This window comes from Doryrhamphus excisus, chromosome 1 (genome assembly GCF_030265055.1).
Source record: "Doryrhamphus excisus isolate RoL2022-K1 chromosome 1, RoL_Dexc_1.0, whole genome shotgun sequence".
Lineage (NCBI taxonomy): Eukaryota > Metazoa > Chordata > Actinopteri > Syngnathiformes > Syngnathidae > Doryrhamphus > Doryrhamphus excisus.
Window position 1 is genome coordinate 13438438 of NC_080466.1, and position 14163 is coordinate 13452600.

Consider the following 14163-nt stretch of genomic DNA (forward strand, 5'->3'; position numbering starts at 1 on the left):
ATGCCCAGTGGGGGTCATGTAGGTGTTGACTGAAGGTTTTGTAGTCGGTTTTAGTCCTGGCAACTATTTGTTCTTCTTTGTTTTACTTATCAATGTACAGTAATTTATTTTTTAAATAAAACGAAATAAAGAATTAGGACATCCATTTAAAGCATGTTTATTGTTCATATACAAAATAAAGTGTTTATTGACATAAAGTGTATATACATCAATAAATTAAACATTAGACTGACGATGATAGTTAGTCCTATAATTACTAGTACCTTGTCATCATCACTTTGTATCTACAAAAAGCAATGATTTACTTTAAGATAAATACAAAGACTGTCACATTTTCAGTCATTTCCCACAGAAACAGTAAGAATAATTCATACAGAAAAAGTACAAAATGTATTATATTTGCACCATTGTCACACAAACTCAATACATGTCTACAGCTTCAAATCCACCACGGAACACCTTCAGAAACATACAAGCAGTAAACACACCTGGACAACAGGAGTCAAGCGTCCAAATAAACAACAACTCAAAAATAGTCCAGTGTTGTTATAAAGGATGAATTCATTTCCTCCTACTAATGGGAGGTTACACATATCACATCACATTTTCATGAAGTGGCATGACACGGATGGCTATCGCAAAGGCTTTTCGGTGGCCTGATTCTGCATGAAAACATGGCCAACTCCTCACCCATTGGCCCAGCAGGATGATGACAAGTCAATGATTAACATTTAGCATTGACTTGAGTCAAAGAGCCAGCATTAGTTTTCTTATCTTCTCCATCAAACATTGACAAATAGCAAAGTCAGGGTGACCAAAATGATAAAATACAGAAAAACACTTTGATATTCTTCATTTGTTTATAAGACACACTGGAGTTGACTACACGACATATCCATGTACTCTATAAATAGAATGATATAGGCCAGGGGTGTCCAATGTGCAGCCCATGGTTGATTTTCTTATTCTAAAATTAAAGCAAAAAAAACAGCAAATATGGAAGAAAAAACTGTTTTTATTTTGCGTAACAAACTTTTTTTTCCTTCATCATCCTTGGTTTGACATTGATTTTTTATATTCCTCTGGCTGCAAGTGCCCCCCAGGGGCTTTGGACTACTTTGGACACCACAGACATGGCTCGACACTGAAGGGAAAAAAACCCCAAATGAAATGGATCAAAAAATACTTCTGCCTGTTTGCATATTAAATCCACGTAACACATAAAGCAACCATCACAGCGTCATTAACACGGTGAATACGAACTTCAAATATTTGACAAAACACAAAGTACAATAACTTCCCTGACATATATCCAAAAATGAAATATGCTTACAGCGCGCACACACACACACAACACCAAAGTGTTTTTTGGGGGGGGTGAATCACTCCCAGCACCACAGGACAAGCTTGCATCACGAATATGGGACATTAAGCTATCAAAAACGAAACAAAAGCGTGCCTGTCATCATTTACTCAGTGAAAGTTAACAATACATACCTCGTCACATGACTTTTTCACAGCTTCACACACACACATATCTAGACACTAGAGAAAGAAGAAAGCTATCAGTAGTTAAGACACTTTTGGTACAATTGCAAAATAGACATATCAAAATGTTACAAGTCCATACAAACAATGCAAAGCCATTTATAAAATACACGTGACCATGTACGGACAGACTCTTTGTCAATAGAACACCATGAGAAATTAATTGTAGCATAAAGCTTGTCGTCATGGCGTGACTGCACATTTCCAAGAATGTGCTTTGAGGTCCTGTCAGTTGCAACTCTGATGCGATGACTGTTTTGAACGACCATTCAAATTTGAGGGTCAGCGCGGCAGAACCCCGGCCGACTCACGTTGACATAAGCGGTTGACGTAGGCCCGTCAAATGAACGGGTAACTGTTGTTATTCACCAGGATGGCTGCTACACAGCACGTACAGTATTATCTTATTCCCACATTTCAGTGGAAGCTCCTGTTTGTGTCTTTCCACTCCTTCCGTCATCACGTGGCTACTTTGGAAGTCATGGATGCCAACTGGAATACAACACAAGCAATAGGAAAATACCACCAACAGCAATACCAATTTCTCATATACTGTATAACAATTCACACATAGACAATACATTTTCTAGCTCAACACGGTACGAAACAGTAAAAACACAATTGAACAAACACAATTGTGTCATATATGTACAGTATATACAGTATATGTATATTTATATTTATATCAAGGAGCCAGATGGGACTCATCTGCAGCCACTGAATTGAGCAGGTCATATGATGTCTTCTAAAATTATTTAAAATCATTTGTGCAACTTTCCGAGTTGTCATGACGACAACATCTCATTTCAATCATAAACTGCATTGCCTTTTAAAGATACTTTTCATTGGCAGTAGTGGCAATTCTGTCTGGTTTTCCTGTAGTCAATGAGCGAGCACGAGTCCCCCTGCTGTCATGAGCACGAGTCTTCTTGCTTGATGAGCATGTGTGCCCCTGCTTGCTTGAGCACAAGTCCTCTTGCTCTCTTGCTTACGTCAGCACGAGTCCTATTGCATTCACGAGCATGCGTCATCTCTGCCACTGCTTACATGAGCACGAGTCCTTCACATGCATGAGCATGAGTCCTCCTGCATGCATGTGAACAAGTTCTCTTGCTGGCATGAGCATGAGTCCTCCTGCTTGCATGTGAACGAGTCCTCTTGCAGGCATGAGCACAAATCCTTCATCTGCACTGACATCACCCATGTCCATGAGTGCAGTGCAAATGCAGGAAACGTGGCAAAGGCAGCTGAATTCCATCCTGGCACACCTTTAAGTCAACCAAGTCCCTCTCAAGATCGAGCGTCTGCTTTTGTCTTGACTATTGTAATCACGCTGGTCGCCGTCGCTGCCTTACCCGGTATAAGTGGACCAATGAGTGAGGACGCTACCCCCCCGGCCATGACTCCAACCCCCACAGTGGGGCTCCTGGCCACAGTCCTGGCAAAGGTCTGTAAGGCCTCATACTTGGACCTGAGCGCGTCCAGCTCCAGACGCATGGATGCATTTTCATTGGCCAGTTTGTCTACTTCTTGTTGCAGCTGGGCCTTCTGCTTCTCCAGCTCTTCCTTCTGGGTGACTCGCTTTACCCGGCAGCTGGCTGCATAGCCCCGATTCTTAAGGGTGCGTCTGCGTTGCTTCAGTTGCAGGATCTCGTCTTTGGAGAGCCCTCGGAGGTGTTGGTTGAGCTCACGCACCGACATGGTCACCAGCTCGTCGTCGGTCAAGCTGGTGCCATTCTCCCCCGGCTCTCGCTTCACCTAGAAAAAAAAATGGAATTGAAAATAATTATTCATGCAGGACACTTCACCTGGTTATGCATTAATTGCACTCTTCTCGAAGTCGACTTGGTTCAGTATATTTTCCATCAAATAGTCGTCATGCCAAAATGTTGTGTTGCTGCTGGATGTTTACAGTGACACTGTAGGTTTGTTTTCTTTTTCAAATGAAGACAAAAAAGACAAAAATGGACGAAGACAAGTGGACAAGTGCAGACAAGCAGAGACAGATGGAGGCCCACCTCGAGTTCTGTTCTTTTCAGTGATCATTTCACTAATGACTGCTATGAAGAAACAGCTTTACAGGAAGCATTTGGCTTCAAAGTATGCCATGAATGCATTTTGAAAAAGGATGCAATTCCACATACACAGGGAAAAAATGTCATAGTTGCTACAGAAAAGAGTCATGTCCACCGTGCAGCCACCGTCTAGAACATTATTATTAATATACAACATATTTAAACAAAGTCAATAAATCATGTAAGGGACCCTTTAAAGCATACAAATCGTGTACTTGATGTTCTCACCTTTAAGGCTTTATTTCCTTTGTTTGTCGTCGTCATGCCACAGGACCCTTGTTCTTCTGAACAGACCTACACAAAACAACAGGGTTACTTTCATGCATGTAAAAGAAAACTACTTGCCTTTCTGTTGGTGGATCAATACCCAGCAGGTCAAAGTAACAGCTTGTATGAGTGAAAGTCACATGTGACATTTGTGTATAGCTGACATTTTCCTTGACTTCCTGTTTCCTGATGTGTACACTGATAGTACTCAATGCCTTCGTCTTATAGGTTGGCGGGAGGCCAGTCGCTATGAAGACGAGAGAAGAGGAAGTGATAGAATTTGTTAGGAGTCCATTGGAAAACACAAACCTCACGCGGATGTGCAGAAGCAATGGTGGGAAGTGCATGGATGACACATATTAGCTTACAAGTGCAAACAAAAGGCAAAGGATGGACATGAAGAAGCCAGTGATGAGATCAGTCCTCAGAGTGGACGTTCACAAGGCATGCTTTGTATTGTGCTGTGTGTGTGTTTTCAATAAAGGGTGTCTCTTGTTGCTGCTCCTAAGCGATCATCATGAGATCGGTCATGATGACTCAGCAGATTTCGAGCCTCACTCACTCCTCTCCCCTGCTCTCTCCAAACGTCGTCTCGTGTCACTTCTATCGGTCCGTCTTTTAGCATTTCAACGGGCACGCCAGGTGACATACGATGCAATGATTGGGTAATCGGGTAGATGAAAGCTTCACGAGGACAAGCTGCTGTTTTTGTCCACGTAAAGGAGGTGTCAGATTTGTGTACAGGTGGTCCTAGGGTTACGTCAGAGTTCCGTTCCTAAACTGTGATGCGAGTTGACTTTTGTCAGATGCAAGAATTATACCAGAGGTTCTCAGGTGCTTTGGCACCTCTCAATGACGAGCAGTGTCAATGCGGAAACTCAAATATTTCATATTTAAAGGGACTGTTTATATTAGTGAGATGCTGTCTCTCTCTTTGTGGCACGCTCTTCTCCAGCGAATATCTGCAGCTGTGTGTCGGGATGGACAGCATGCAAAAATGGCATGCACCTCATGATGGTGCATGAACAGCGCATTCAGGGACATCACAGCTGGCATCACGGCTGGCACCATGAACTATAAATGTCATTTTTGCTTTCAGAAATGGACCAATATATAACATAACTAATTAATTATAACTTTAAAGTTCATCTGCTGAGAAAAGGCATTGCCATTCATCTTCAGCTTGCCAGAAGTGTCCTTCCCTCCGTGCATGAGGGCTGCTCGCCGTGCGTGGTGGGGTGCTCGCCGTGCATGGTGGGGTGCTCGCCGTGCATGAGGGGTGCTGTGCTCAATGCCAGTGTTGCTACAACACAGCATTTTTGCTGTGCTCGGCTGGATTTTTATAGAAAGAACACTGACGACTCAAGAGCGGAGGTGCTTATGGTTACCGCTGAAAGACAACACACACACATGCAGGCACGCACACACGCACATGCTGTGAAGATGGCTGAAACACAAGCAGAGATAAGACTGAAGAAAAACAAGAGGGCGAGGAGGTGATGGGTAGCACGTCTAGTAGGTAAAAGAGGACAGAAAGAATGCTGACGTCTCCTGATTAGCGTTACAGCGGACACATCACACCCACAGCTGAGGAAAATGCTGAGTATGGAGGGAAGACATGAAGGGTGGGGGTGCAAATGACAAGGGAGGCAGAAAAGAGGAGGAGGACAGAGGTGGGTTAGAAGGATGGGGCGCCTGGAGAGGACAGGAGGAGGCAGGCAGAGGGGGTGGGAGGGCGTTTGGGTGAAAATGCATCCTCAACACATTTGTAAGAGCTTAGCTGTTGGGGATATGGGTGGGTGGAGGGAGGATGGAGAGAACACGGGGGAAGGGTGTGGGGGGAGAAAAGAACTGAGCTCAGCAACGACCAGGACTAAAACCTCCAATTAGAAAAGTTTTGAAGCTGACCCGGTGCAATCAGGCTACTGCTGACCATCTGACACACACACACGCACGCACGCGCACATGCACACACACACGCACAGGGTATAACTGAAACAGTCGTCATGATAAACAGTCGGATAAAGAGTATCAAACATTCATGCACAGTACTGCACACCAACCGCATGCGAGCGTGTGTGCGTGTATGGCTTCAGTCTGCACTCTAATTAATCTTCTTGGAGAAAAACCTTTCACAGCAGGCCAGTAACAACACACAGAGGAATTTCTTGGAAAGTGACTTCCAGACACACACACAGCGTGTACAAATAAATCGCCAGATTAGTCGCTACACAGGCTTTTGTGTGTGGGAGGATGCAAGCATAACAAGTGGACAAACAGAAAAGAAGACACAGCGAGTGATTAAGAATAGTAGGGTGCAGTGGAAAGTCTATCTTTAGCCAATAATCCTAACTTACACTAACTTGGCAGGTAACAACCACACCCACAGTGGCGCCCAAGGAGCACCCCTCCATCTGCGATTTACTGTACATACTTACAAAAAGACATAGGATGCTATTTTTACTGGTTAATCTGTATGACCTTGCCAAAGGGGTCGGGTGCAACGTGAAATGTGACCTCCTGGGAAGTACGCTGCAAGGGCTCTGGAAGCAGTCCTCTCCAGAGGGGCTGGACTGCATTCCACTCAGGGGCAGAGGTGGCTGTTCTTGTTGGCCTGCATGTTTTCATCCTGGTCACAACGTCTTTGAACACGTCTGAGTGCCTCATATTTGCATTTTAGTTCATTCAGCCATCTTTATGCTTGAAAAAAATGATTATTTTAGGCAAAAACACATACCATTTATTGAAATATATTTTTGAAAAAGCATGATAGAGTGAAGCCTCAAAATTCAAAGCCCAAAGTTGCAAGCATCCGCCTCTTTTGCCTAATGGGCAACATCACTGGGAGGACACTGAGATGACAGTAGGCAAGTGTATGAAATAAAATGGTCAAAGTTGTCCTGAAGTCTCACGTTGTGCGTTAGGAGGGGGCAGCGCTTGTGCGCAATGATCTGCGTGGGCTGTGAGCCTTAAATAATTAACGCTGAGCACTGTGGGGACGCTAACAGAGATTTAGGAATCAGAACATCGATCATGGCAACCTGCTCGAGAGGGAGCAGCCCCACAGCAGAGATGATGGAGAGTGAAGAGGCTAAACACAAGGGAGAACACCGAGTGTGTGATGATGTGTGTGTATGTGTGTGTGTGTGTAACAGAGAGCAGGAAGCTATTAACTTGGAAGTATGCAGAGCGTGAAATAAGAGTGATAACACGGAGAGAAGCAGAAGACATGAAGAGCACATGAGGACAAAGAAGAAAGCTAGGCTCTGCTCCCAAAAATTGTACCATTGCCTTGTCTCAACAAAATAGCTATGAAAAACATGACGAGCAAACATCCACTAAAACAACATGTCCTCCTACTGTCGACAGCAAGGATACAATCTGGAAAGTGCACATTAATGTGGCTGCATAGTTTGTTTCCAGTATTGCAGACCATTTCTTGTCATCATTTAGCGGTTGAGTCCTGGTCATTCTTCCTGAGGTGTCATATTAGATTCGAAGTATTAAAAGTATCATTGCAAATGGTATAATTGCAATCCTCTTCACACGACATGCTAACGCTATACACTAAATGATACAATCATACCGGCTAGGATGGCGTCCGGATCAGCAAGGTCCAAGTCAGGTGTTGGGGGACGCTCCATTCCCGGAGCAGGGCCGCAAACATGATACTGATGGAGCGCTACTATAGCAGTAACCCCAGCGAAAGGGGCTCCCAGGTAGAGGACCCCAACTGTAAAGGAGATCATGCCCGGGTGGTGACGAAACAATTTGAATTTTTGTTAGATCATTCATTCCAATTGTTCCTTTCACGTTTATATGCATGTGTTCATGCAAAAGCAAGTGTACCGCACTATTTAAATAAATATATATTCAAATGTTTTGTATTTTACGTCATTTCTTTAATTAGTATTTTTATTGTATGTATTCTTTTTGTATTGTAACTATGTATTTATTTACATTTTATTTGTACTTAATCTGTATACTGTATATTCGATTTGTATTTCTATTCATTCATTCATTCAATTTCTATCGCTTATCCTCATGAGGGTTGCGGGGGGTGCTGGAGCCTATCCTAGCTGTCTTGGGGCGACATTCACATTCACAGTCATACCTATGGACAAGTCGCCAATTACATTTGTATTTTATTTAGTTAGATTTTAATGTAATAATTGATTACATTTATACATTTTTGTATTATTATAATTTAATCTATTTATTAATTTGAATGTTTATTTGTATTTTATTTTATTTAATAATTTATTTTAATTTTATACGAATTATTTTCACGACTTAATCAACCAATTTATTTATTCATTACATTAAAAACATGTATTTTATTAGTAATTATCAACTAATGCCTTTATTTATGTTTCATTTAATTTGTAACTAATTAATTAATCGACGTATTCATTTGTAGTGTACCACAGTTGAGGCGTCTGAGCTTGATACTACCCTGACTGCCATTGGTTGTTTCAATGACTTAGCAAGTCAGTTAATTGACTAGACAGTGACTTAGTAGGATTTAACAAAAAATAATCAATTCCCATCAACGTTCACTTGTGGCAGCAGGGTGAGCAGCTCAAGCTGCAATGGAAACTTTGATACACATTAGTACTACCAACTGGAGTCAAACAGGAAGTACACACTGACCCAGGCATGTTTTGGACTGCTCGGCCTTGTCTGTGCTGTATTGATTAGCATTTAAGTAAAAGGCAGCGCTCATAGGATTTTATTGGTGTACTTGATGCCAAAGCCAATGACTATCCCTTCACTCAATAACCTTTTCTGGGAGTAGAAAAGGGTTATGTATGCGTTTAAAGCCACTTCTTGAAAGTGAGGGTAAAGTCCTGGCGCCAACATGTTTTTCCCATTCCAGGTACAGCAAGTTGGAGTGTGGTGACAATTTCCCAACAAATGAATGATTCTGATAAAAAGCATGGTCAGGCCGTTGAGCTCCGGCTCGGCTTTTTTTTTCAAAAGAAGAGAGGAAGCTGTTTCTGTGACGCTCAGCTATAGTAAGTCATATAGCAATAATTCCTCTAAGAAGCCCATTTAGTGTGAACACAAATGAAGCCTGGGTCCAATGCTGAAGCTTCTGCACACACACATACACACACACACCTCTGCCGCTGTACTCTATTGTGACACAGCTGTATTACAGAGACAATTCATGGCGCTTCCATCACTGTCTCTCACGCTCTGTTGACAAGTGTGCAGAGACGGAGCACATGCTCATCTCTATGCTGTACATATGCTTGAAGCATTTGCAACTTGTATCATTCCTCTTCAGCTGCTAGCTGGAGAGTGGTTGATGAATAAAGAAACAATTAACCTGCTATAATGTACTGTAACAACACTAAACCTTCCACGTCAATCCACTATAGGCTGAAATGATTGAATAGAAAGTCTGAATTCACGTTGGTCAAGGCTTGGAGGTGCCGATCCTCATCCCAGCCGCTTCACACTCTGCTCCGAACCGATCCAGTCAGAGCTGAAGGTCACAGCTCGATGAAGCCAGCAGTACCACATCATCTGCAACCCAGCAAAACCAGAACCCCACAATGCCCTGGCTGTGCCTGGAAATTCTGTCCACAAAAGTCATGAATAAAATCGGTGGCGAAGGACATCCTTGCCGTAGTCCAACCCCCACTGGAAATGGGTCTGACTTATTGCCGACAATGAGAAGCACACTCTGACACAGCTCATACAGGGAACGAACCGAGTATGTTTCAGTTGGAGTCGGTCCTTCTGGAATGGATTCATGATGCTAATCAGGTTCCACTGTATTTAGTTAACCATTAGCAGATGTCTAGGCTGTGCTATTCTATTCGATTACGTTTATTATTTACAAGTGTGTGAGCCTCACAAGAAGCAATAGGGAAAGATCAATGCCAAAACAAACTATCCATTACCAACATTAACACAACAACTCAGAAGCACAGATGCCAAAATCCTACGTGAATAATTATCGTGTACACTTTTTAATGAGGTAAGTTTTTAAACTCTTTGTCAGTGACAGGGAATGATGCTTCATTTGGCACACACTTGTCTTTCTTCACTCTCTTTCCATCTTGATGTCCATCCAATATGTGCATGTTGTCACATGAATAAGCTGCAGGAGTTCAAAGCACAATTCTGCTATGGGCACACTGCAGGAAGACAGACAATGCAGAAAGTCGGTGCTTGGAGATGATGCAATTGGTAGAAATGTACAGATACTGCTGGCATCTCAAACGCTACACTGTTTTTGGTTTTGAAGTGCATCTGTGTGCAAAGGTGTTGCATCCTCCTCAAGGAGTCCACATCAACTTTGAAGCACTTAGAGCAGGGGTATCCAAAATGTGGCCCCTGGCTGTTTTTTATTGGTCCACGGCACATTCAAGAATATAATTCAACAACAACATTTTTAAGAAAAAACAGCAGAAATTTAAAAATCAGCTATGATTTTGTTGTAAAGTTGGAAGGAGAAAAAGAAGAATATACTCGTAATATAATGAACAATTTGTGATTTTAGTAGCATACAGTTGAAATATTAAGGAAAGAAATTTAGGTATGTCCGATAATATCCAACTCTCAATTTGCGATATCGATATCAGCTGATACCGTTACAGATATGTGTAACATGACATATCTGTTGTGGTGGAATGAACACATGCATTATTTTTTTTAAATATTGGTTTTCATAATTGGGAAAAAAATCCAATACTGATATCAACCAATATCACATTTTTATGTGATATTTATCGGACATCCCTACAAAAAATAGTGATAAGATAAGTGCTAATATCAGGAGAAATAAATCATGTCAGGGAGATCATGTTACATAATTCTCACAACAGAAACCAAAAAGCTCATCGTTTTACCTGCCCACACACAAACACTGAAGCCAGAGTTTTGGAAAATATGAGTGTGGACGAGAAGCCAAAACACCCAGGAAAAATATGCCTTTTTATAAATGCCCCTATTTGTATCAACATGGCATAATTTGAGCTGCATAAATCCATCCAAGGCCCTTTCTATTTTCCAGTCCCAGGGGTTCCAACATAAAGCAACAAACTGACACGGATAGAAAAAAGCAGCCAGGATAGTGATGATTATGCAGCAGATCTGCTTCCAGCATATTTCATCATTGCGCTCAACTATCGATCTGCCCAACCGCCTTCCGTCTCGCGAACAGAGCTCACTCACTGGAGCTGTCCTACCCAGTCTTTGCATGTGAGCTGCTGAAGCCTGCTCGGCTCTTCGGCACACAATCCAACACATCCCTCTGAGACTGTGACCTTCAGGTTCCACACCGACAGAACAATGCAACAACAGATACCGTAAAATCTCTTTCTACTGCTACACTGTCGTTTGCATGCTCACCATTGTAACCTTGGTGTGTAACCCTCTCACACTCACCGAGATTTAAATGTTTTTCCTGCTTGCCTGGTTGACTCTTTCTCTCTCTCACACACACACACACACACACACACACACAGGCGGCAAAGAAACTAGCTGTGATAAGTAGCAAGTGAAAACGCCATCTGTCAAGCGAGGGAGCGTTTGCTTCGCCTCAGCATTTTCAGGGGAGTGCCTTGAAGACAAAAAGGTCCTTGTTCTCAATCTTTGAGCAAATCCCATCTCTCATTCTTCCTTCACCCCCCCGCTCCGCACGCTTTGCCGCCGCTCCGCCACCATCAGCAAAGTTGCACACATAAGCACTGGTCAGCGTTCAATTACTGTGAACACCAGGGAAGGATGGGGAAAGTACTTGACAGAGAAATGCACTTGAAGCACTGATTAAATACTGATACCGAGTATAAAAAGCTTAGCCCTAGCTTGCTTGTGTGTGTGTGCTAGGAGTAAAGGGGGTCTACTCCTCTCTCAAACACTGATACAACTATTTCATCATTATGACCCTCTATTACAGTACTTGCCAACTTGCTTACTACATACTTTTTGATATACTCAGCAGAGTGCTGACTCCAAGTAAAGCTGCTGATTTGGAGTCATTAGGGGGTGAACTTTCTCTTTTCTTCCGTATTCCATATTACTCTTCCCTTGCAGTGCACTCGGCAGATCATGCAATCCTAAGTTCTCTCATGTTGTCTTTACTCGTCTTAGTTACATAGACATCTGACTGAATAAGAGGAGTTGGAATTGATGTAAAGCACACTGAGATATAGACATAGGGTTTAGTCTAATGTTAACATTCATTTCAAACAATCACATCCCAATCTGTGCACCTGTATACTTACACTTAGGATTCAGAGCGATGGCACACGTAGCATTGGGAAAGGTTGCAGGCTTACAGATTTACAGCACACTTAGCATTTGTAGTGGTCATGCACTCATAGACTTACACTTAGCATTAAGAGTGGTCGCACACATAGACTTAAAGTCCACTCGGGATTTGGAGAGGCAACATACGTACACATCATTGGGAGTGGTCGCACAAATGCACTTCTATAGTTTACTGTACACTTAGCATTTGGAGTGGTCATGTAATTAGAGTAAATACTTACCCTTAGTATTTGGAACGGTCGCATACTTTTATAGTTTACAGCACACTGAGCAATTGGAGTGGTGGCGGCACTCTAAACTTACAGTACACTTAGCATTTGTTGTGACTGTGCACTTAGAGACTTACACTTACCACTTGGAGCGGTCGCACACTTATAGACTTACAGTGCACTTATAAACTTGCAGAACACTTAGTAATTGGAGTAGTCATGCACTTGTATAGTTTACAGCTAACAGTGCGCTGAGCCATTGAAGTGGTCGGGTCTGACACTTAAAAACTTGAATACAGTTAGTAATCGGAGTGGTTGCGCCCTTATAGACTTACACTTAGCATTAGGAGAGGTCGCACACATTGACTTACAGTACACTTAGGATTCGGAGTGATGGCACATTTATAGACTTACAGTGGACTTTAACAGTGCCGACAGTACACTTAGTAATTGGAGAGGTCGCACACTTCTCTTGTTAAAACTTAACAGTACGCTGAGCTTATTTGTAGTGGTCGCGTACTTACATACTTCCTTGGAGCATTTTAAGCGGTCTCGCATTTCCACAGTTTACAGTACACTGAGGATGCGGAGTGGTCGCGCACTTCTCCTTAGACTTTGGATCGCGTAGGCTATGCAGAGTAAGTACGTATGGAAGTCGCTGAATGGTGACAGCAGGTGTCAGCGCCCCCATCGCCACGAGGTGCATGCACTTGTTTAAAAGCCTCCGTCGTCCTCGCTCGAGTACACAACACCGGTGCCATGTATCCATGTTGCCATGGCTCCCCCTCGTGCCTCCGCTCACCTCTCACTAAGGTTGATAAAATAACAGGATTAGACGTCCATATTAACGAGCACACGTCCATTATTCGCTAAACATTGCGAAAAGGCTCACAAAGCTAACGTCAAAACAAGAACCGGGGTAAATGATTCTCCATGATGAATCTCTCTCAAGCTATCCGCTGACAGACAAGCGCGGTTCTTCTTCACCGCCACGTTTTTTTTACTCCTGTCACTCCAAGTAGAGTAGGACGCATTAACGTGAAATGACCAAAGTCGATACCCGTCAGCAGCACGGCGCTCGGCTAACGTCAAACTAACTACATGTAGCTCATTTCACTCTTTGCATGCATTATACATTGCATAGTCTGCCATATTGGAGACACGCCATTGACACAAAAAGCACAAAAGCCGACCTTTGCTGTCAGCGCTCGTCTAATTCCGACACATGGCTTAGCAGCTTGCCAGCACCGGCGACCTCCTTTGTCAGCGGTTGCTTGGTTGGAGACGGCACCGCTGGTCCCGACTGGATGACGACCGGGTCGTGATGATTCAGCACTTCCCGGGCTTTTAAACACGATTCGGCGTCAACACCGGGATAACGCACACTCAGCAAAACACGCGTTTATTCAGCACTTCCAGGCCGTTTTACGTTGGGTTTTGGACTTTTGACTCACCGGAAGTGAAACCCGGCGCCCTTGGAAGGCGGGCGTCGGGTGATGTAGTGGTGGATGGAGGAGATGTTTTCTTCCTTCTGGCAGGTCCGTGTGGTGGATCCACTCCTCCTTCGCTTGTTTCAGTCTGGGCTCAGACGACAGACGTCAACTGATGTTTGGATCACGTGGTTTCATTCATGAAGTCACTAGGTCACGTGCTTTTAAAGAAACACTACTATTACTACTCACATCAACAGTCCCGTCTGGGACAAGTGGAGGATCACATCTTTTATTCCTCCCAGTCAAAAAAATACAAATGGCTATGTTGGATATAAATTAGTC

The 14163-nt window shown here is 43.1% G+C and overlaps 1 protein-coding gene across 2 annotated transcripts; it reads right to left on the reverse strand.

Moving 5' to 3' along the window:
- Window positions 1-141: 141 nt before the first annotated feature.
- mafgb (v-maf avian musculoaponeurotic fibrosarcoma oncogene homolog Gb) lies at window positions 142-13976 on the reverse strand. Of its 2 annotated transcripts, none has more exons than XM_058074835.1 (3): window positions 13843-13976; window positions 3852-3917; window positions 142-3306 (listed from the first exon to the last, which is right to left on the reverse strand). In XM_058074835.1, the coding sequence occupies exons 2-3, from the start codon at window positions 3885-3887 to the stop codon at window positions 2839-2841; spliced, it is 504 nt and encodes a 167-aa protein (XP_057930818.1). In that variant the 5' UTR covers window positions 3888-3917; window positions 13843-13976; the 3' UTR covers window positions 142-2838. The 2 variants fall into 2 exon arrangements, with proteins under 2 accessions (XP_057930818.1, XP_057930827.1); XM_058074844.1 differs by lacking the exon at window positions 13843-13976 and adding an exon at window positions 13582-13830.
- Between the last annotated feature and the right edge of the window lie 187 nt (window positions 13977-14163).